Source organism: Eubalaena glacialis, chromosome 14, assembly GCF_028564815.1.
Source record: "Eubalaena glacialis isolate mEubGla1 chromosome 14, mEubGla1.1.hap2.+ XY, whole genome shotgun sequence".
In the NCBI taxonomy this organism is placed as follows: domain Eukaryota; kingdom Metazoa; phylum Chordata; class Mammalia; order Artiodactyla; family Balaenidae; genus Eubalaena; species Eubalaena glacialis.
Genome location: NC_083729.1, coordinates 6,266,294 through 6,287,052, shown reverse-complemented (window position 1 = coordinate 6,287,052; position 20,759 = coordinate 6,266,294). Strand labels below are relative to the sequence as shown.

The 20,759-nt window shown below is 43.3% G+C and overlaps 1 protein-coding gene across 2 annotated transcripts in view; it reads left to right on the top strand.

The window, feature by feature from the left end:
• MBOAT2 (membrane bound O-acyltransferase domain containing 2) overlaps positions 1-20,316 on the top strand; it is a 112,456-nt gene extending 92,140 nt beyond the window's left edge. For both annotated transcript variants that reach the window (XM_061211079.1, XM_061211080.1), the window contains 7 exons: positions 4,527-4,710; positions 8,442-8,634; positions 9,004-9,107; positions 11,738-11,802; positions 13,129-13,261; positions 16,033-16,184; positions 18,533-20,316. In XM_061211079.1, the coding sequence (XP_061067062.1) occupies positions 4,527-4,710; positions 8,442-8,634; positions 9,004-9,107; positions 11,738-11,802; positions 13,129-13,261; positions 16,033-16,184; positions 18,533-18,758 (1,057 nt within the window). In that variant the 3' untranslated portion in view covers positions 18,759-20,316. The remainder of the gene's footprint in view (positions 1-4,526; positions 4,711-8,441; positions 8,635-9,003; positions 9,108-11,737; positions 11,803-13,128; positions 13,262-16,032; positions 16,185-18,532) is intronic.
• Positions 20,317-20,759: the final 443 nt, after the last annotated feature.

The following is a 20,759-nucleotide window of genomic DNA, read 5'->3' as shown; positions in this document are numbered from 1 at the left end:
AGGAGCCACTCAGCCCTGGTCCCCCCTTTCCCTCCCACACGGCCACCTGGCAAGACCCCAAACCCGGTTACATTCAACCCTCAGCCCACCTAAACAGCGGAAGAAGGCAGAGTGGAAAAACGTTGTCTTGCCGATTGGAGTGTCTCGGATTTGTTACCCCAGATTTAAAACGACGGAGCTCAGTATTAACCACAGTTCCCCTGCCTCCTCCCCGCCGTCCACTCACTTTCCACCTGCTGCAGGATTGGGAACGGCGTCCTGCTTTCTCCCCCACTCCCAGCTCCCCGTCCCCGACGCGCACGTGGGATGGTGTTTGCTTTTTGGAGAAAATAAGGCAACTCTACTTCATTCTGCAACCGCCAAACCTACCAGCCTGCCTGTGTCTGTAACAGAATACTCTCCTTTCCCTCCCAGTGCCACGTATACACCGTCCGCAGTCCAGCCCAAGGTCAACTTTTCACGTCAACACTGAGTCCAGTTGCTTCTTGAGTACAGAACTCAAGGATTTTGCTTCTTCAGTTATCCCATCTTGTGCATCATCGCTCATCAATTTTTCCCTCTCTGTGGGCTCATGCCCACCAACTTAAAGGGAAAAAACTCCTTCTTGACCTCACAGCCCCTTCCAGCTTCCACCCCATGACTCTCCACTCCTTTAGAGCAGGACTCCTTGAAGGATTTCTCTATTCTTACTTCCTCATCTCCTTTTCTCTCCCCAACCCACTGCAGTCAGGTTTCTGTCCTCGATGCTTGTCTGCCCCCATTCTTTCAAGGTTGCTCTTCGCCTTGGCAGATTTAATGGTCCGCCTCAGTCTGCAGGCCGCCCAGCCTCTCAGCACCACGTGACCCGTTGGCTCGCTCAGGCCGTGGAACACCTTCGTCGCTTACCATCCGGGCCACCACATGCTTCTCACTGTCTTCCTGCCTCACCGGCTGCTTCTCTCGGTCTCTGCTGAATCCTCCTCCTCTGCCTCACTGCGAAGTGTTCCTGTGCTGCAGGGCGCATCCTTGGACTTTTCCATCTTCTCCGGGCGATCGCTGGCCTTCCATTGGCTTTAATACCATCCACACATTTGAAGTCTCCTACATTTATATCCCCATCCAGCCTCTGTCCTGGGCCCCGGACTCGAATGTCCACCTGCCATTGCAGCGTCCAGGCGTGGAGGGTAAACAGTGTCTCAAATGGAACCTGTTTGAAATAGAACTTCTGATTTCTGTGTCCCTTCTCCCGCTCCCCATCCCCATCTGTTCTTCCACCGTTACTTCCCTCCCAGTTGCAAAAACTTAGGCGAACTTCCTTTCTCTTACTGCAAATCCACCTCACCCTCAAGTCAAGTGAACTCTTCCTCTGAAACCTCTCTCCCACCTGACCATGACATCTGGCCGTCTCTAACCTGGCTGGCCTCTCACCACCGTTCCCGCTGACATCACCCCAGCCTAACCTCGCTCTCTACCTGGTCCACTGTCAGAGCTTTCCTGGCTGGTCTCCATTTTCTCTCCTGCCCATCCGGCAGCCAGAGATTCTTTTACTACGTATTGGATTATATTATCACCCTCTACTGATGAAAACCCTCCCATGGCTCCTCATGCCATCGAGAATAAACTAACAAAGGTCTGACAGCCGCATGGCAGGTCCCACAGGAGCTGTAGCCTCCTTTCCTCCCTACTCAGCCCACCTATCACCGCACAGCCCTCCCCTCCAGCACCCTGTAGCCCTTGGCCCTGCTTTACTTTCCTTCATCATATGTATCACTGTCTGATGTTTTCTAATATATTTATTGGGATTGTCCCTCTCCCTGTCCCCCACTTGTCAGCTCCAGGAGGACAGACCTTCGTCTTCCTTATCGTTACATTCCCATCTCCTCAACAGCAGTTCGCCCTGGGGGTGCTTGTGGCCCCCAGGAGACATTTGCCAATGCCAGGGACATTTTTGGTTATCACTGAAGGAGAGGGGTGGTGCTCCTGACTTCTGCCGGGTCAAGGCCAGGGATGTTGCTAACGTCCTGCAGTGCACAGGACGGTCCCCTTCAACAGAGAAATACTGTCCCCAAATGTCAGTAACGCTGAGACTGAGAAGCCCTAACCTGGGATGACGCACAGTTGATATCAAATAAGTATTTATGGAATGAAGAACAAATCTTCCACTTGATGTCATAAATAGAGTATTACAGTTATACTTAGTTCTCATTTCATAGCACGTATTATAGTTATCTGCCTCTTTCCTAACATGACTTGTCATTTGTACGTCAGCAAGTTTCATGGTTCAGAATCATCTGTCCTTGCAAATTATGATACATATTTGGACGTGGTAAGATTGAGATGCGCCTTGACAACCTGGCATTGTTTTGGTCTTGAAATAAGCGGTGTTGAAAATGGGGCTCTGTTGCCTGAGCACAAGGGGCTCTTTGGCAGCTTTGTGACGACGGGGCACTTGTCCAGGTGTGCGAGGTGGTGAGAAGGCCCTCCGTTTCAGTGTTACATGGAAAGAACTACAAGAGAAAATCTGCCAGAAACATTTTGCTCCCAGTCACTTGTGAGCCCTCAAGAAAAATTACTTAATGGTCCAAAAACTTTTAAATGTAGAAAAGTCATTCAGGAAAAAAATTTTAAGGAGTTTTGGCTAAGGGGTGACCTAGCTGAGTGTCAGTTGGGCCAGAAGCACTGTTTTCTCTTTGTTTTTTTTAATAAAAATATACGTGAGGGGGTTCTGTCGACTCCCCTTGGCCATAGAGACTGTGCTTTATTAGCAGATCGCCTGGCATATTAGAGAGGAAGACAGGGCTGTCACACATTCAAGAGCCCACTTACTCTCCCCGGGTGTAGTTGTTCTTTTATTTGTGGTACTTTAGAGCTGTCAGTGGATGGCAGGCTTCACAGATGGAGCTGGTTTTAAAAAATAAAAAAAATACACTTCTGATGCGTTTACATGATAACACACACGGTCTGCGTAACCTCCTACGTCATTAACTGTTTTCCTCCCGGTTACCTGCATCGAGAACTGGAGTGCTTGGTACACTTTAGATACTGTGTGCCATTTGGACTGACCTGAGAGCAGTTGAATTAAAAATGTTGCAGTAGGGCTTCCCTGGTGGTGCAGTGGTTGGGAGTCCGCCTGCCAATGCAGGGGACGTGGGTTCGAGCCCTGGTCCGGGAAGATCCCACATGCCGCGGAGCAACTAAGCCCGTGCGCCACAACTATTCAGCCTGTGCTCTAGAGCCCGTGAGCCACAGCTACTGAGCCCATACGCCGCCACTACTGAAGCCCGCGAGCCACAACTACTGAGCCTGTGCTCTAGAGCCCGTGCGCCGCAACTACTGAAGCCTGCGAGCCACAACTACTGAAGCCGGTGCACCTAGAGCCTGTGCTCCGCAACAAGAGAAGCCACTGCAACGAGAAGACCATGCACCGCAACGAAGAGTAGACCCCCTCGCCGCAACTAGAGAAAGCCCGCGCACAGCAACGAAGACCCAACGCAGCCAAAAATAAATAAATCAATTAAAAAAAAAATGGTGCGCGGCATCCTTGATTCCTTTCTCCCTTACGCCGCACATCCGGTCCATCAGCCGACCCCAAGGCTGTCCTGCCAGAATGCAGGCAGACGCTGCTGCTCCGCGGCCCCAGCACCGTCACCTCCCCCTGGAGGTCAGCAGCCTCCTGACTGGTCTTCCCCGTCCACCCTTCTCTGTCCACACCCAGGGGCTGGAGGGATTCTTTCAAAACATAGGTATTTTAAAAGCCGACTGTAGTTTTTCAGCACGTTCAGAATAAAATCCAAGGTTCCCGCCGCGCCTTGCAAGGCAGGCCCTGCGTCAGCTCACCTCGGCTCGCTGGCTCGCTTACTCCCCTCCTGCCTCTCTGCCTGGCTCAGCCCGTCCAGCCTCACCGGGCTGCCTGCTGCTGGGCCTGCCCACGGCTCAGGGCTTTTGCCCTCATCGTTCCCTCTTCCTGGAGCCCTTGTCTGGGACATTCACACGACTCACACGTCTCCTGATCAGAGAGGCCTTCTCTGACTTATTAATATACCAAAATGCCCCCTTCTCCTTGCACTTAGCATCTCTGAAGTTACTTTATGTATTTTTTTTATTGTTTATTTTCTGCAACTGTTCTGTAAGCTCTATGAATGCAGAATTCCTCTGTTTTATTTACTGCGGCATCTTTAGACCCTGGAGCGTGTGTGTAGTAGTCGGTGCACACGTAGATTTGTTAAATGAGTGAATGATTGACTAGTAAGAGATGATTCTTGCTGCCATGTCTTGTCCTCCTCGGGTTTGTTTCATCGTGAGGAGTTAGGTAGAATCCCTTGGTAGTTGCTCACAAAGACCTGTATGGAAACTCTTTTATCCAGAAATACTGTTGCGCATTCCTTCATCCTGAACCTTTAAATTCTTATCGTTTGGATGCAGATGAAAATCAAAGCTTGTTTTGTTTTGGAAACGATAAAGAGAAGTGAGGTTGGAGAAGATCATTCCTGCCGCATTTTCTGGAAGCAAGCGTTCCATCTCACACGTCGCGTGTCTTTTCGTTGCAGACGCATGCCGAGCCTGCTGGAGTATTTAAGTTACAACTGCAACTTCATGGGCATCCTGGCAGGCCCGCTCTGCTCTTACAAAGACTACATCACTTTCATCGAAGGCAGATCGTACCATACGACACCATCAGGCGAACATGGAAAAGAAGAGATACAGTATGAAAAGACAGAGCCATCTCCAAATGTAAGATCATGAGATTCATCTGCAGCCTCTCTAACATGTATTGATTAGCCTTGTGTATTTCAAGATACTAATGTTTTCAAGTTTTGAGTTTACCCATCTTTTTCTTTAAAAACATTTTTCCAGGTAAATGACACTTCACACAGTACCCAGTGGTGATGCCTAGTAGAAGTACAATCACGATTGCAGAACAAAAGTAACGTTACTTTAAAAGCCGTGCTGCGTTCCTTAGTGAGGATAATGCTTTGTAGTCATGGAGTATTTTGCAGAAAAGCCCATCTCATGGATCTGACCGAGCCTCATTTTCCAGGCTTTTTCCTTAGCTGTACCTTAACGTCTCTCCTAATGCTGATCATTGCCAGTTGAAATCTCACGCCTCTTTAAAGGCCTACTTCAGATTTCACCTCTTCCATAAAACCTTGTCCAGTGTTCACAGTAAAAAAGATAATAATAGTGAACACTTTCACAGCACTTTCAGCCCTTAGGACAGTCTTACGAGGCAGGTGCTTTATTCTCACGACTTCACAGATGAGGAGGCTGAGACTCAGAGGCTAAGTAATTTGACCAGGGTTTCCCAGGGTGGCCGTGGGAGAACCGGAATTCAAGCCCAGGTGGTCTGAGGCTCACACCCGAATGTAATCTTTATTCCTTGGAACAACGGATGCTCCTTGTCAAGGGAGCCTGTGCAGCTCTGTGCAGGCCAAGTTCTGCTGGATTTGATCTGGTAGAATCTAAAGGTCCATGAGAAATAGGCCAGTCAACAAGTCTGTGAGACAAAAAGGTGGGGCCAGTATGCTTTCTCTGAATGTGGGGTTTGGAGCAGAGGACCAGCTCCTTTCTAAGTTATTATGAAACGAAGAGTGAACGAAGACGTGCACTCATTTGCAAAATCTCTCGTATTTTCTCTTTCGTGCCATGCGACTCATTGTGTTTTACACCAAAAAGATGCTCTTGTCTTCACAGTTTCCGTTAACTGGCCAAGTGTTAACTGATAAATGCCAGCTCAAACTGGGATGGGAAACTGGGTATATTCAGATCTCTTCACTGACTGTTTTGTGTCAGGCTGACCACTTAACCCTTTAGAGGCCTCACTGCCGTAGGAGGAACTCAAGGTAGTTATAGACAGCTTCGATATCCCAGAGGTTTATTCTAGAATACTGGGAAGAGAATGAAATTAGGAATTTAGCAAATTCCTAGTAAGGAATTTAGGAATTTAGAAATTCCTAACTAGGAAATTAGGAATTAAGATGCTAGACTTAATTTTGTAAAATGCTGGAAAAATATCAAGTGCAACAAACATATAAGTAGTGGTAAGTCAAATCCAACAAAAAGCAGTGCAAATTTATGTATTACTTCCTATCACTTCACTCTGAATTTTTATGGGATTTGCTCTTAGAAAACGTCACTTTCCTCCTTCAGGTTATGGACATCATAAATAAGAGATTGTTGACAATAGCAAATACTCTTAATATATTATCTCACTGTTTTAATATATTTTAAATTTAAATTTCATATGTACATAGTTCACGCAGTCAAATAGTGGTAGTTATTTACAGATCACTCAGAGGCACTTAGAAGCTCTTTGTGTTATGAGTGGGGTGTGTAGACTCTTTGAATCCAAAGTGGGTCAGTCAGGTACCCAGCGGCCCATTTGTTGGGGGCCTCCCAATTGTCTTTATCTGCGTTAGTTAAGATACAGGTTTGGCTGCTGAACCAAGGACCAAAATAACAGGAGGTTAAACAAGGTGGAAGTTTATTCTTCTCTTACAGGACAGCTCAAGTGTCAGCGGTCCATGGGTAATATGGCAGCTCCATGGGCGGGGATCCAAGCTCCCGTTTTGGCCATCCTTAGGGCGTTTCCCTCATCCTCATGGTCTAAGATGGTTCACCACAGAAGTTGTCCATGTTATTTGTGACCACATAGCTACACTCATCTGCAAAGGAAGCTGTGACGTGTGGTCTTTAGCTAGACTTCACCGTGCCCAAATAGAAAATCCATTGCTATGTAAGAAGGGGAGCACGTCTCCTGGGGAACACCTGTCAGTCTCTGCTGTGATGCCTGGAGGTCTTTTCTCTGAGGCTGTTTGGTTTCTTGAGTGCGGGCTTCTCCCGTCTTCTGCCCGGGGTGTTCAGACTTGACTGCTGGTCTGTGGAGCTGGGAGGGAGGGGCTGCAGACGTTGCCTCTCGGGATGCATCCACCACAGGCTCCACATTCATTCCAGCCCCACTCTGGACCCGCGTCCTGAAGCCTGGCTCCTTTCTGGTTAGGCTTCCCTGAGAGTTAACTTCTGGCCTCCTGCCAGCATGGGGGAGAGGAGGCTGTGGGAACCGGGGGTTACACCTGGCTTCCCAGCTTCAGGCCCCCTCACCCCCTGCCTTTCAGAGTTCCTGATCCCGCATTGACTGAGCTTTATTGGGGACTCTCGTTGGTGTGTGTGCCAGCTGGTAGTTGAGATCAGGTATATGTTACTTTAACTTGTTTTAAACAGAGACCTGGAAACTAGTGTGTACAGTCTAATGGCCACAGTACTTCTCATTATGTTACTAAAATGATGTACCCGATTTTTACGTTCACATATGAGGTCATTCGGTTCATCTCACTTCATTTATAATTATAATTTTTACCTAATTACCTGTTGCAAATTCAGATGTGTAGGTTAGATATTTTGGAGGTAGGAGTGAAGAAAAGGTAGCCTTACTTTACTGGAGGAAGCTTTGAAAGACGACCAGGAAAATGAGAATAAGAACAGTTGCAGCGAAGAGCCCTTGACCTTCCAGCGCCTCCCGAGAATAAATAAAGGTTTTTCGAAAGTGCAGGAATCAGGCATGTGCTCTGACTCTCGCCTTTGAGCCTTTCTTTTTGGCCCCGTTACAGAAAGTGTTAAATACAGGTGTTCATCTGCAAATTACTGTAGTTAATTTGAATACTATTTGATTACTGTGCAGGACACTAAATCCAAGTATTTTGTTACATTCTTTCGTCTGGATCCAGCCTTTTCTTTCCTCTGTTTGTTTCTTTACCTCTGTAGCCTGTAAAACCTCCTTTATATTGAATCAGATTGAAATAGTCTAGCCTACTGAAAACACAAAAACACCATGAGTTGGTGTTTTTCAAGGTAATTTAACCTTACCAGAATAAAGTAAAGATTGTCCTTTTCTTTCCATCAGAATCTTTATGCAGATCTTTTTGTTTTCTTGGGTGTGGCTCTTTTGGTTTTATCATTTGAACAAAATTGCTTTAAAGAACTTTCAGGTTTAAAGAAACGTGAAAGTTGTTTATTGTAAAAATAGTTTTCTATGAAATACCTAGAATTTGGAAAATAGGGAAAAAGCACAATGGAAAAAATAAGCCGTGTGCGTGTGTGTGTGTGTGTGTGTGTGTGTGTGTGTGTGTGTAGTCACATAAAGTCCACTATTAAAACTTATTAATGTTACATTTTTACGTAATCACCCTATACACCTGTGTTTGCTTTTAGTTTTTCTAAGTTTACTGAAAGTCCTGAAAATACACATTGCGGTTTCTAGTGTGATTTGAGCCATAACCCAGAGGCAGTCATTAGACATAAGGCTTCATGTGTTCAGACTGAGACAGTGGCGGCTTTAAATGCTGAGCACGCCTGAGTTCAGGATTTTGGATGGAGTTACAGGGTTAATACGAGCTTCAGAAAGAGTTATGTGGCAGTAATACGTAAATACGTATCAATTAAGTTATGAAGTCTTGTCTTGCTTTCAGCTCGCAGTTATTCAGAAGCTCTTAGTCTGTGGACTTTCCTTGTTATTTCACTTGACCATCTCTAAGACATTACCTGTGGCGTATAACATTGATGAGCATTTTCAAGCTACAGCTTCATGGCCGACCAAGGTTATCTATCTATACGTCTCTCTTTTGGCTGCCAGACCCAAATACTATTTTGCATGGACGTTAGGTAAGTAACACGTGAGTAAACCTTCGTGTCAATGTGTGGAAGTATAAATCTTACCCTGGTGATAGCCGGGAGAGTACCCTCTTGAGAATATATAGTTCAAGACCAATGAGGAAAACTAGGGTCATCTATGCAGGAGAAACAAACCTTAAAGTTCATGTCCTACATATAAGGATAGATCCTAAAAACTGTTAGGAGAGCTTAAAAACTGCATCAAGGCCCATTTTATTATATCATATAAAAATGAGAATGAATCTACTTTGACTGTTTAAGAATTAAAGATGATAGTATATGATAATGTACATCTTCTGGGAGAACATAGTAGTTTGTTACATAGGTTTGTAATAGTTTCTTTTCCTTTGTGTATCACAGCTGACGCTATCAATAATGCGGCAGGCTTTGGATTCAGAGGATATGACAAAAATGGAGCAGCTCGTTGGGACTTAATTTCCAATCTGAGAATTCAGCAAATAGAGGTTAGTAAATCATTAAGAAGTTGGTGACCATATGACCCTTTAAGTAGCATAATTTGCCTTCATAGGTTATGATGTGATGTCCCAAGAGTGGTACTGAAAGATTTGTAATAATAATACTCATTTTTTCAATCAGCCAATATTTATTGGTCATCAACCATGTGCCCCAGGCCCTGGAGAGCCGGTGAATAAGATCAGTACAATCTGGGCCCTCCTGGAACTTTAATCGAGTGGGGGTTACAGGGATACAGAAAGATTGGCTGTGATCAGAGAGGTGTAGGGCGTTTCTAAGATAGGTGGCCAGCTTAGACTAGTGAGGTGATTGTGTGTGTGTGTGTGTGTGTGTGTGTGTGTGTTAGGAGGATGGGGCTATGTCAGGCAGAAGGCGTCGCCCTCCTGAGACAGTGACCTGTTAGGAGGGTGCTGTGTTAGTCCAGCATGATGGTGACCTCAACCAGGGTCATGGCAGTGGGGGCTGGAAAGACGTAAACACACTGGACACTGTTTAGGAGACTCAGCAGAACTTGGTGATACATTGGAATCAGCAAGAGAGAACGAGTTATGAATCATGCCCAGAGGTCTGGTTTAGACCGCGATGTTCACCGTGGTACCTTTCACTGGGGTAAGGAGCAAGGAGTAGGCGCAGGTTTGAAGGGACAGGTGGTGTGTTCAAATGTCAGACTTACCCGAGTGGTCCAGCAGTCCAGTGAATGCTGAGGCATGGGCTGAGATTGTAATTTGGGAACTATCGCACTTCAGGTTTTGGGAGGAACCATGAGAGTAGCCATGAGGGACACTGAGGGGGTGGGAAGAGACGAGAGCCCCCAAAGGAGCCCCCGTCTTACAGGCCAGGCAAAGGAAGGCATGCGGGCGGGGGTAGCTGGAGAGAAGAGAGGAAAACCAAGAGGAGGCATTGCTCTGCAAGCCTGCGTAAGGGGCTGTTCCCGATGGGAGAAGTTACCAGAACTTCGGGTGAGAGGCTGACCGGGAACGAATAGTGAGCGGAGCATCTGGACCCACTGCTGGACCTTGGCACCTGCAGTCGTGGGACCACAGGAAATACAGGCCTGATCAGGTCCCTAGATCCTTCTGCCGTTAGAAGGGACCCAGAATATAGAGAAGTAAGTTAGACACCAGGGCCAGAAGCGGGGAGTGCCACAGGACCAGTGACCCGATTTCCCGCACAAATGCACGGCATGGGAAAAGTGGGGGGCAGAGAGGGGCTGTTACACATTAAAAGTGACGTCAGCCAGCCGTGCCATATGTTTGGATCCTGACTGACCCCGCAAACTGGAAAACCATGTTTTTAAACCGTCAGGGGTATTTGAATACAAAATGGATATTGGATGATATTAAGGAATTATTGTTAATTTGGTTAGATCTGGTCATAGTTTTATTTGGTTTTTTTTTTGGTCATAGTTTTTTTAATTTATTTTTTTATTTTTATTTTTTATAACTTTTTTTTAAAATTATTCTTACTCTTTTTTAAAAAAATATTTATTTATTTGGCTGTGCCGGGTGTTAGTCGCGGCCTGTGGGCTCCTTAGTTGTGGCATGCGAACTCTTAGTTGCGACACATGGGATCCAGTTCCCTGACCAGGGATCGAACCCGAGCCCCCTGCGGTGGGAGCGTGGAGTCTCAACCACTGGACCACCAGGGAAGTCCCTGATCATAGTTTTTTTTAAAAGTCCTTATTTATTGGACATAAATTCTGAACTATTTACAGGTGAAATAAGATGTCTGGTATTTGCTTTGAAATACTCTTAACAGTGTCAGTAATAAAATGGGGAAGGACAGGCGAAAATGGATAATTGTGGAAATTGGGTGATGAATATATGGCCGTGTTTTAACGTTTTGTTCATTATTGCCAACTAAGGAGCTTTTGAGACTTTTGTTTTTTCCTAATCAGGCCCCATGAAATTTTAATATCACAGATATATTGTTTATCCCTTTATATCCTATATGTATATATGTGCCTTATTCATAAAAGAGTAAGATTTTTTTGCCTCTTAAGAAGTTTTCATCCTCAGATTTTGACGAGAGCAGTAAATAACGGAGCAGAGAATCTAAAGTGGTGAGAAGTGCAGAGCCGAGGAGGGGTGGTTACACAGGGAAGGAGTAGCGGCCAGGAGACCAGAGCTTCCTTCTGAGATCGGAGGGTGGCGTTAGTGGGGGAAGCTTGAGTGAGGCACTGGAAAGGTAGGAAGATGTGCAGACCACTCCTCCAGGGAGAGCAGGTCCCGGGAGGCCAAGACTCCCAGTAGCCGGGGAGGGAGGCACTGAAGGAAGTGAGGCTGCACCTGATGGGGCGTCCACTCCGGCCCCCAGTGAACGGCCACTGAAAGGTCATTCACCTGCTCCATCAGGAGTGTCTTTGGGATAATTCCATGGCAACCCCTGTAAGTGTTAACACACAGGAGAAAATGGTGAGAATCCATTTACCTCACAGATGTTCCCTCCAGTAACTCCTTTTATAGAATGATGTTACTCTATTAGAAAAAACGGTGTTAAGGAAAGAGATCATACACTACCATCATTGTCAAGTAATGTTCTCTTAGCACAGTATGACGTTACTTACATTTAAAGCTTCATTATTTTGTCGGCCAAAGAAGAAAGCTCCTTTGTTTTTCAGATGTCAACAAGTTTCAAGATGTTTCTTGATAATTGGAATATTCAGACAGCTCTTTGGCTCAAAAGGTAAGCTCCTTCAAGAACCGTCATCAGCTGAGCTTTGGCCTCTAGTTCTTGAGGCTGAGCTTCACGGGGTTCACATTCTTAACTAAATTAAATTCACGCTGTGACTTTGCGTTAACCGGGAATCAGAGTTAATGTCGTCCGAAGCAGGGTGCTACCAAGTCAGAGAACTGTTTAGGCTTGAGTCATGAATGTAGCCACCACTGACCTCGTAGCCTGCCTTGAAAGGCGCCCACCAAGGTTTGAGATCATCAGTATGTCCCTCATTCATGGGAGATTTGGCCAAACAAAAATGCCGACACAGCCACCATACATATGCCCTAGATTTCGCACAACACTTCCAGTTTTAAAATATTTCAGGACAGCAGACCTTTATATGTTGGGCACAGGCTGCAGAGACCCAGCCTCTGCAGTGGGAGGTCACCGTCTTGGTACAAACTCGGCAGTCATCTCCACGTGCTGCTCCCTGTCGAGGATGATGAGAGAGTGAGTGGGAAGCGTGCGGGAACGAGGGGCAAAGAGGCGCCTGTGCTGAGAATTATGAGGGCTTGTCACGTGCACACGGGGAAGGCAGAGGACCGATTACAAAAGACGGAGCTAGGACACCACGCAGAAACTCCCAGTGGTCCTGTCTTCTTGTTCTTGATGGGACACACTGCCCGATCTTGAGCTTATTTCATAAAAGACTGCTCCTGGGATGGGAGGGCTCTAAGCACCATTCTGTGTAAAGAAGCCTTCTTTTGTCATGTCCTTTACTCATGACAAGTTCAATCCCTTTACCTCTTGAAATATCCAAAACACATTATCATCGCTTCATGGTGCCTTGCAGTCTCCCCAGTGGGTGGAGATTTTCCGAGCTAATCTGTTGTGTTATTTGTTGTTGTTGTTATATTTTAAATTTGATACCTTAGGAAAATCTTATTTTCATCTGAGTTCTCCACCTGTGATAAGAACACTTTACACTAAGCACAGCCTACTTCCCAGAAGACTATGGTTAGATCAGTTGAAAGTTCTAAATGTTACTAAAGAAAATAATAAAATAATGTAAAATAAAAATAACTTTTATATTTGTTAAAGCTCTTCTGTACATAGTATAGACTCCCAAACGCTAGAAATGATCATTTTGGCCATTACGTGTACCAGTAAAGAGATGGAAATGAAATTTCTTTTCATAAATCTGATCCCTAATAGCTGTAACCTCCGTGAAGTCGCAGATCAAGCTGATGCCCAAAATAAGTTGTGGCTGTTTTCCTAGAGCCTGATCAGGAATAAGAGTGATCGTTGTGGACTTGATAAGCTCTAATCACTCATGTTTTCCGTGGTTTCCAGGGTGTGTTATGAGCGCACCTCCTTGAGTCCAACCATCCAGACGTTCATCCTGTCTGCCATTTGGCATGGGGTGTACCCGGGCTATTACCTGACTTTCCTCACGGGAATGGTGATGACGCTGGCAGCGCGAGCCGTGAGTATGAGTTCCTTCTCGTCCTGCAGTGCTGGTCACGTGACCTGGTGTCAGAGGCCCAGTAAGCCTCTTACCTACCGGGCAGCCTTGCTCCTTTGGCCGGGTCAGTGCTGTGGGCTGGCTGGGAGCGTGGGGTGTGCCTGGCATGTGTGTTGAGTGTGCCTCGCGGGCTGCACGCTTGGTTCATCTGAGAGGAAGGCCTGGCCCACAGAGGCCTCCACATCGTGTTCCTCGTTGTCACAGAATCTTCGGAAGGATTGCTGAAAACTGGGCGAAATAGAGATGACCAGATGAATAGGTTTATTTTAGAGATGTTTCCTGAAAACTACAGCCTTTGAGTTCTCTTTTAGATGAAGAGGGGACCGTGGCCAGGCCTAGATAACGTGGACGGGCCATTCCCCATGGCGGACACCACGTGCGAAGCAGGCTGCAGGTCTGTAGGGTATTTGAGGCCTGGTGTATTATTTGGGAAACAGTTGAGGAATTAGGTTGGTGACATGGGAAAGAAGAGGGGCAGTTTAGTGTAAGTCCTTGAAAGTCAATCGGAGGAAAGTGACGCGACAAAAACAGTGCTTGAACAAGCTTATTATGTCACTTACAGGTGAGGTGGCTTCATTTAACAAACTAGCAGATATTTATTGTATTCAGTTTTAAGGTACCTTGGAGATATATGAGGTAAATGTCAAGAAGTATTAACTAAAGGCTATTCTTCTGTGGTTTGTAATCTAAGGGCATAAGGTGTATGTATGTGTGTAGGTATCTGTCTGTATATGGGGGTGTGTGTGTGGGTACATATACCACAAGGCATATATGATAGATTCCATCGCTTTTATGGATAGTAAGTACCATAGGTGTTTAGAGGGAAGGAAATCCCTTTTGGTTGGGTTGACTAGAGGTGGCCCCAGTAGGAAAGTGTGCTTGGATTTGGGCTTTGAATGATGAAAGTTATTTCACTAGTGACTGAAGCGTAATGGGGGGAGAAAATGCCTTTCTAGGTGTAGAAATGACGAAAGTTATTTGAATGATGATGAAAGTTATTTCAGTAGTGACTGACAGTAGTGACTGAAATAGTCACTACTATTTCAGTAGTGACTGAAGCGTAATGGGGGGAGAAAATGACTTTCTAGGTGTAGAAATGCCATTAGCAAAACCAAGTTAGAAAGTGTGTGGTGTATTTGGGAATGACGAGCAAATCTGGTTGAAGCAGAGCCTTCATGTATGTCTAAAGGGTGGATGATCCTGGAAAGGCAAAGGGCAGGGGTGGGGGAGGCGGTGCTGGAGAGAGAAGAAGAGGCCAGTAATAGAAGAACTTGAACAGCAAACTGGGGAAGAGCCTAATCCTCATCTGTCCCACATCAGGGAGTCAGGGAGGGTAGGTAAGGGTGGGGATGGGATGCTGAGAGCCACGCCTTGGGAAATGGATTTGCCCCTGGTGGACAGAAGGGGAGAGGGTGCAGGTAGCTTTTGCCGCCTTGAGCAAGGCAGGAAACCTGGGTAGGGTCCTGCCACTAAGAGTGCTGGTCTGTGTGTGGAAGAACCACTAACCTCACACTGCATCCCCTCTGAAGAACTCGCGTGGCATCTCAGAGCAGGGCCACGCTTCACCTATAAACGTATTAGACCAAAAAAGCCGGGACACAAGAGAAAAAAAATAGTGTTTGGTTAAGTTTGCACATTTCAAAATTGAAATGTTTTGACTGTCTTAGAAGCTAAAAAATATTAAAATAGTGGTTATTAGAAAGCACTTTTTTCCTGAGAAACCCTTCCCAATTTCCCCTAATGAATGATGTGTGTAATTGCCATTCATTTTAATAAGTGCTCTTTGACCTAAGCTCAGTGTATAATAGCTGTCTTTCACAAATGCAGAGGTTAAAGAAGAGGAAGGACGTCTCCTTTCATAGTAGTAGAAAAATTGATCACGGAGTGAACCTTATTTACGTATAGGCAGACATTGCGGATTCGGTTCCAGACCACGGCAATAAAGTGAATATTGCAGTAAAGGGAGTCACACGAATTTTTCTGGTTTCCCAGTTCACATAAAAGTTATGTTTACACTATTGTGTAGTCTAAGGGTGCAATAACATTATGTCTAAGTATACATACCTTAATTAAAAAATATGTCATTGCTAAAAAATGCTGACCATCATCTAAGCCTTCAGCAAGTCATAGTAATAGCATCAGAGGTCGTTGATCACACAACAGCATTACAAATATAATAATAATGAAAAAGTTTGAAGTATTACAAGAATTACCAAAATGTGACACAGAGACAAGAAGTGAGGAAATGCTGTTGGAAAAATGGCTCCAGTAGACTCGCTCGACACAGGGCTGCTGCACACCTTCAGTTTGTAAAAAACGCAGTATCTGCGAAGCATGATAAAGTGAAGCACGGTAAAACGAGGTGTGCCTGTACTATAGTTTACAAAATATGATTTAAGGAGCTCTAGGAAGTGTAATTTTTAACTTTGGGGGGGAACTTTTAATTTTAACACCACTTCAAATCTACAGAAAAATTGCCAAGAACTATACGCCCTTTACCCAGATTCACACATTTTGCTCACGTGCTTCCCCATGCGCTCTCCATATTTTTTATACATACATGTATTAGTTTTTTCTGAACCAGATCCAGCTTTTCCCATAGTAGCAGTACCATTTTAGATGCCCACCAGCAACGTACGAGAGTTTCGCTTATTCCACATCCTTGAAACAGTTGATATAGTCAGTGTAATTTTATAAGCAGTGTTAAAGATAAATATTTTTGTTTATTTCAGGTGAGAAATAACTTTAGACATCATTTCATCGAACCTCCCCAACTTAAATTATTGTATGATGTCATAACGTGGATAGCAACTCAGATAGCAATAAGTTACACAGTTGTGCCATTCGTTCTTCTTTCTATAAAACCATCATTCATGTTTTACAGGTAAGTGTTACTCATAAAAATATCGGAAATTTTTTAAAAAATTTTTATTGAAATATAGTTGATTTACAATGTTGTGTTAGTTTCAGGTGTATAGCAAAGTGATTCAGTTATTTACATATGTATGTATGCATGTATGTGTGTGTGTGTATATATATATTCTTTTTTAGATTCTTTTCCATTGTAGGTTATTACAAGATATTGAGTATAGTTCCCTGTGCTATACAGTAGGTCCTTGTTGGTTATCTATTTTATACATAGTAGTGTATATATTTTAATCCCAAACTCCTAATTTATCCCTCTCCCACCCTTTCTCCTTAGGTAACCATAGGTTTGTTTTCTGTGTCTGTGAGTCTATTTCTGTTTTGTAAATAAGTTCCTTTGTATCATTTTATTTTATTTTATTTATTTTTCATTTTAATTTATTTTTAAAAGAGAGCTTCTTGCTATTGGGTAGAATAGAAAAATAGTACCCTAGCTTGTTTTCTGCAGTTAAATGCATTGTCAGTTACTTTTAAATCTTAAACCAAGCAGTCACAAGTTTATTTATGGAAGGATTAACACCCCTCAGACCTCCGATGAGAGTGTGATTTACAGTGAGGAATATCAGCTGGGTAACCACTGCTTCAGATCTCTCAAAGGTTACACTGGAAAGTGGAGCTCTTCTTCCTACACTTGGTTGTGAACTAGATGATTGTGGTGACCATTTCATGATATATACATATATCAAATCATTATGTTGTACACCTAAAACTAATAATGTTATATGTCAGTTATATCTCAATTTAAAAAAGAGAGAGATATCAGACTAGCTTTGCCCCACAAGCCGTAGTTTGCTCACCCCTGCTCGAGAGCCAGGGTTTAAGAGTTTATTTGTTAAAGCAGAGGCTTAAGAGTCACTAGGGATATTTTAGGGACGGAAGTAAAATATATCCTCTGATAGTCACCAGTAACTGTTGGTAAAGTCCATGGAACAAGAGTTCAGCTATAAGACTGCTAACTCCAAAAGGAAAGGAAAACTTAAAAAAGATGAACAATAAAGAATATGATGAAGCAGTTAAAAAACAGTATAGCTTGTTCTTTATAACGAATTATTAATTCTCTTAATTTCTTCAGTCAAAAGATAATAAATTACTTGTATTTCATTTATTGGTTCCCTTTTCACTCTTTTATATTTCATTGGTACTTTTTCATCTCTACATGATAGAAATTATTGTTTTGAATTCCATATTTTGTTTATGTTTATCTTCTCTCCCTCCCCCACCAAATTCCACTCTCCCCATAGGAGATAGTGATATCTTTGAGATCAAAAACTATTTTCCATTACCCTAGCATTTAGAATGACAGCACAGAGTCATAATAATCATACAGGAAGACATAAGTAACTCCTGCTAAAATGTCCATTTGAACAGAATTATTACATATGTCTAAATGTGACTGAGCTATTGGTTGGATTTTCTGTCTCAGGTACTTTGTTCAACAGGCACTGGCACTTACAGCTATAGAACCAAGAGGTCACATTTGGTTTATATTTAATTTGAGGCATGATACTTCTAATAATATCTTTAATAATGTGACCTTTATTTTGTGACAGTAACCATCAAGAAGCAATATTACTTATCTATTACTCTCATCATTGGAATATTTGTAACTTAATTAGGACAGTAAATAGCAGGCAAGGCTATTACTGTCCCTCTACTACCTGCATAGTTTGCTCAATATTTGATTCTATGGATTTTAGAGTTTTTTTTCAGATCTCTGCAGCTATTAATAAGTACATTTTTGTTTTTGCTCTATTTAGTCCTGGCCTTATGACCTTTACAAAGGAATGCAATATGATATCTAGTGTGAGTGCTTTATAAATACCCACTGGCATACATGGTTAGAGTTTCATCCAAGGGGGATGGGTAAAAGAATAGTGGAGGGCTTCCCTGGTAGCGCAGTGGTTGGGAATCCGCCTGCCAATGCAGGGGACATGGGTTCAAGCCCTGGTCCGGGAAGATCCCACATGCTGCGGAGCAACTAAGCCCGTGCACCACAACTACTGAGCCTGTGCTCTAGAGCCCACGCGCCACAACTGCTGAAGCTGGCACACCTAGAGCCCATGCTCCACAACAAGAGAAGCCACCGCAGTGAGAAACCCGTCGACACAACTGGAGAAAGCCCGTGTGCGGCAACGAAGACCCAGTGCAGCCAAAAATAAATTAATTAAATAAATTAATTTAAAAAAAAAGAATAGTGTAGTAAATATACACATCCTAGGTGAGGCTTGTGACATTTTGACAAATGTCAAATTAAGTCTTGTTAATTATCAGAATTTAATAAAGTAAAGTTTTCCTTTTTTCTTTTAGCTCCTGGTATTACAGCCTTCACTCTGCTAGTATCTTAGTAGTATTGTTGTTTCCGGTGAAAAAAACTCAAAGAGGAAAGAATACACATGAAAACGTTCAGCTGTCACGATCCAAAAAGTTTGATGAAAGAGAAAATTCTTTGGGACAGAATAGTTTTTCCACAACAAACAATGTTTGCAATCAGAATCAGGAAATAGCCTCTAGACATTCATCATTAAAGCAATGATGGGGAAAGCACTCGGATGGCTATTTTTTGTATGTTAACAGAAACCAATCTTAGCACCTTTCAAGGGGTTTGTGTCTGTTGGGAAAGAGATCACGTGGGGGGAAATCGGACAGTTTTAGGTAGGGAATGCCCTGTGTACCAGCTTGAAAATGGAGTGAAAGACCCCTCCCATGCCATGTCCCTGTGGGCCATGCCTTATCAAAAATGTTTCCATTATTTCAATGGGCACTCAGGACCTCAGCATATGTCCATAGGGTCATAAGTGTGCCCTGCTGCTGAATGTATGTTGTGTATCCCAAGGCACTGAAGAGATGGAAAAATAATTGTGTCAATCTAGATGATTGAGAAAAATTAACTTTTCCAAATGAATGTCTTGCCTTAAACTGTCTATTTCCTAAAATATTGTTTCCTAAATGGTATTTTCAAGTGTAATATTGTGAGAACACTATTTCAATATTTGATGTTGTATGCTGCACAGGAATTCCGGAGGAATTTGAACAGGCTATTTAAGACTGTGGATACTTTAAAATGCAATAAACATCTCAGTATTTGAAGGGTTTTCTTAAAGTATCTCAAATGACTACAGTATGTTGTGCAACTGTAAAGTGATGGATGCCAATTTCCTGGAGAGTTTAACTACCCTGTGTCAGACAGAGAGCCCTTCAAGGAAGGATTTCTTAAACATGGTTAAATGTTGGTAATGTGATATTTTAAGCTATTTTTCTTAAAAAAAAAAAAAAAAAAGGGGAGAGAGAGAGAAGATGACAAAGGAAAGAAGGAAGACATGAATGAAGAAAGCACTGCGGGGGCCGTAGCCTGAGCCAGTGGCAGCTGTGACCAGTGCACACAGGTGTGCAGGGCAGGTGACCAATGCTCTGCAGAAGTGCTCTTCATCCCTGTTTATCTGAGTTCTTTGTGATTCTGTAAGACATAAAAGTTTAATAACTTCTTATTACGTTGGACTTTTAAAAGAAATGTATCAAGCATAAATTGCATAGAATGATAAAAGGATTGTGAAAATAATAGCGGGAGATTGCGTGAAGGTTTTGAAAGAGAAATCACTGAGTGAAATTACTCTGTAGCTAATCACTTTTTTATCCTTGACAATTTAATTTGTATTTGGGAAAGTTTTAGGAAAATGAAAACTTAAAGTCATTGGGTCTGAACCACCTCTGTAGAGAATAATATAAATTAGTTTCCAAACTCTTAACTTCTCACATAAAAGTTTTGCCACTAACTCTTGTTAATGAGTTTCAGATTCTTTAAGTAGAAAAATGTGCTTTTATCTTATGGGCTGTTTTCACCATAATTAATTTTGCCTGGATTGCCGGGTATCTCCTTTAACCCCAGTCTTGTGATGCTACAGTAGCTGAAAGCAGAGGAGTGGGATGTGATGCCAGCCTGGCATCAGGGCCACGGCCGGAGATGATGAATCATGGGCGGAAAGGGAGAAGGATGGGCAGGGCCTTCTGACTTCACTTTTCTGTGACCCATCTTTTGTGGAATTTATTTTCTTTTTTGCCTTAAATTTTTAAATGAAATGCAAATTGTCTATCTATGATGAGTCTCTCTTTTTTTTTGTCATTAATAAATCTGCAAATGAAGTTAAGGACAGAACAACTCTCTGGCTTAAGCTGTGTAGTATTTCAATTAAAGACGAAAGGAAAAGCAAATGTACTTGGAACTTTTGAGGTCTAATCAGCAAAAATATCAGTGTACCTTCCCAGAACTTTAGAAATAGCCTTCTCTTTGTTTATATGAAATGTTTTTATTTTTCTAAAGGTAATTTTTTTTTTCCACCTGATGATGTTAGCCATGCCCTGTTACCTCCCAGGAAAAGATGGATTGCTAAATAAATTTTCTGTTTCCGATGCATTGAATTTAAGCGAACTGTGGAATGTGAGAGGCTAGAAAAGAATAATCATGGAAAGTATCTGCCCCCCACAATGTCTCCTCCATTTAATTAATGCTGCAGAGAATCTGATCACTATTAAGAAAAAG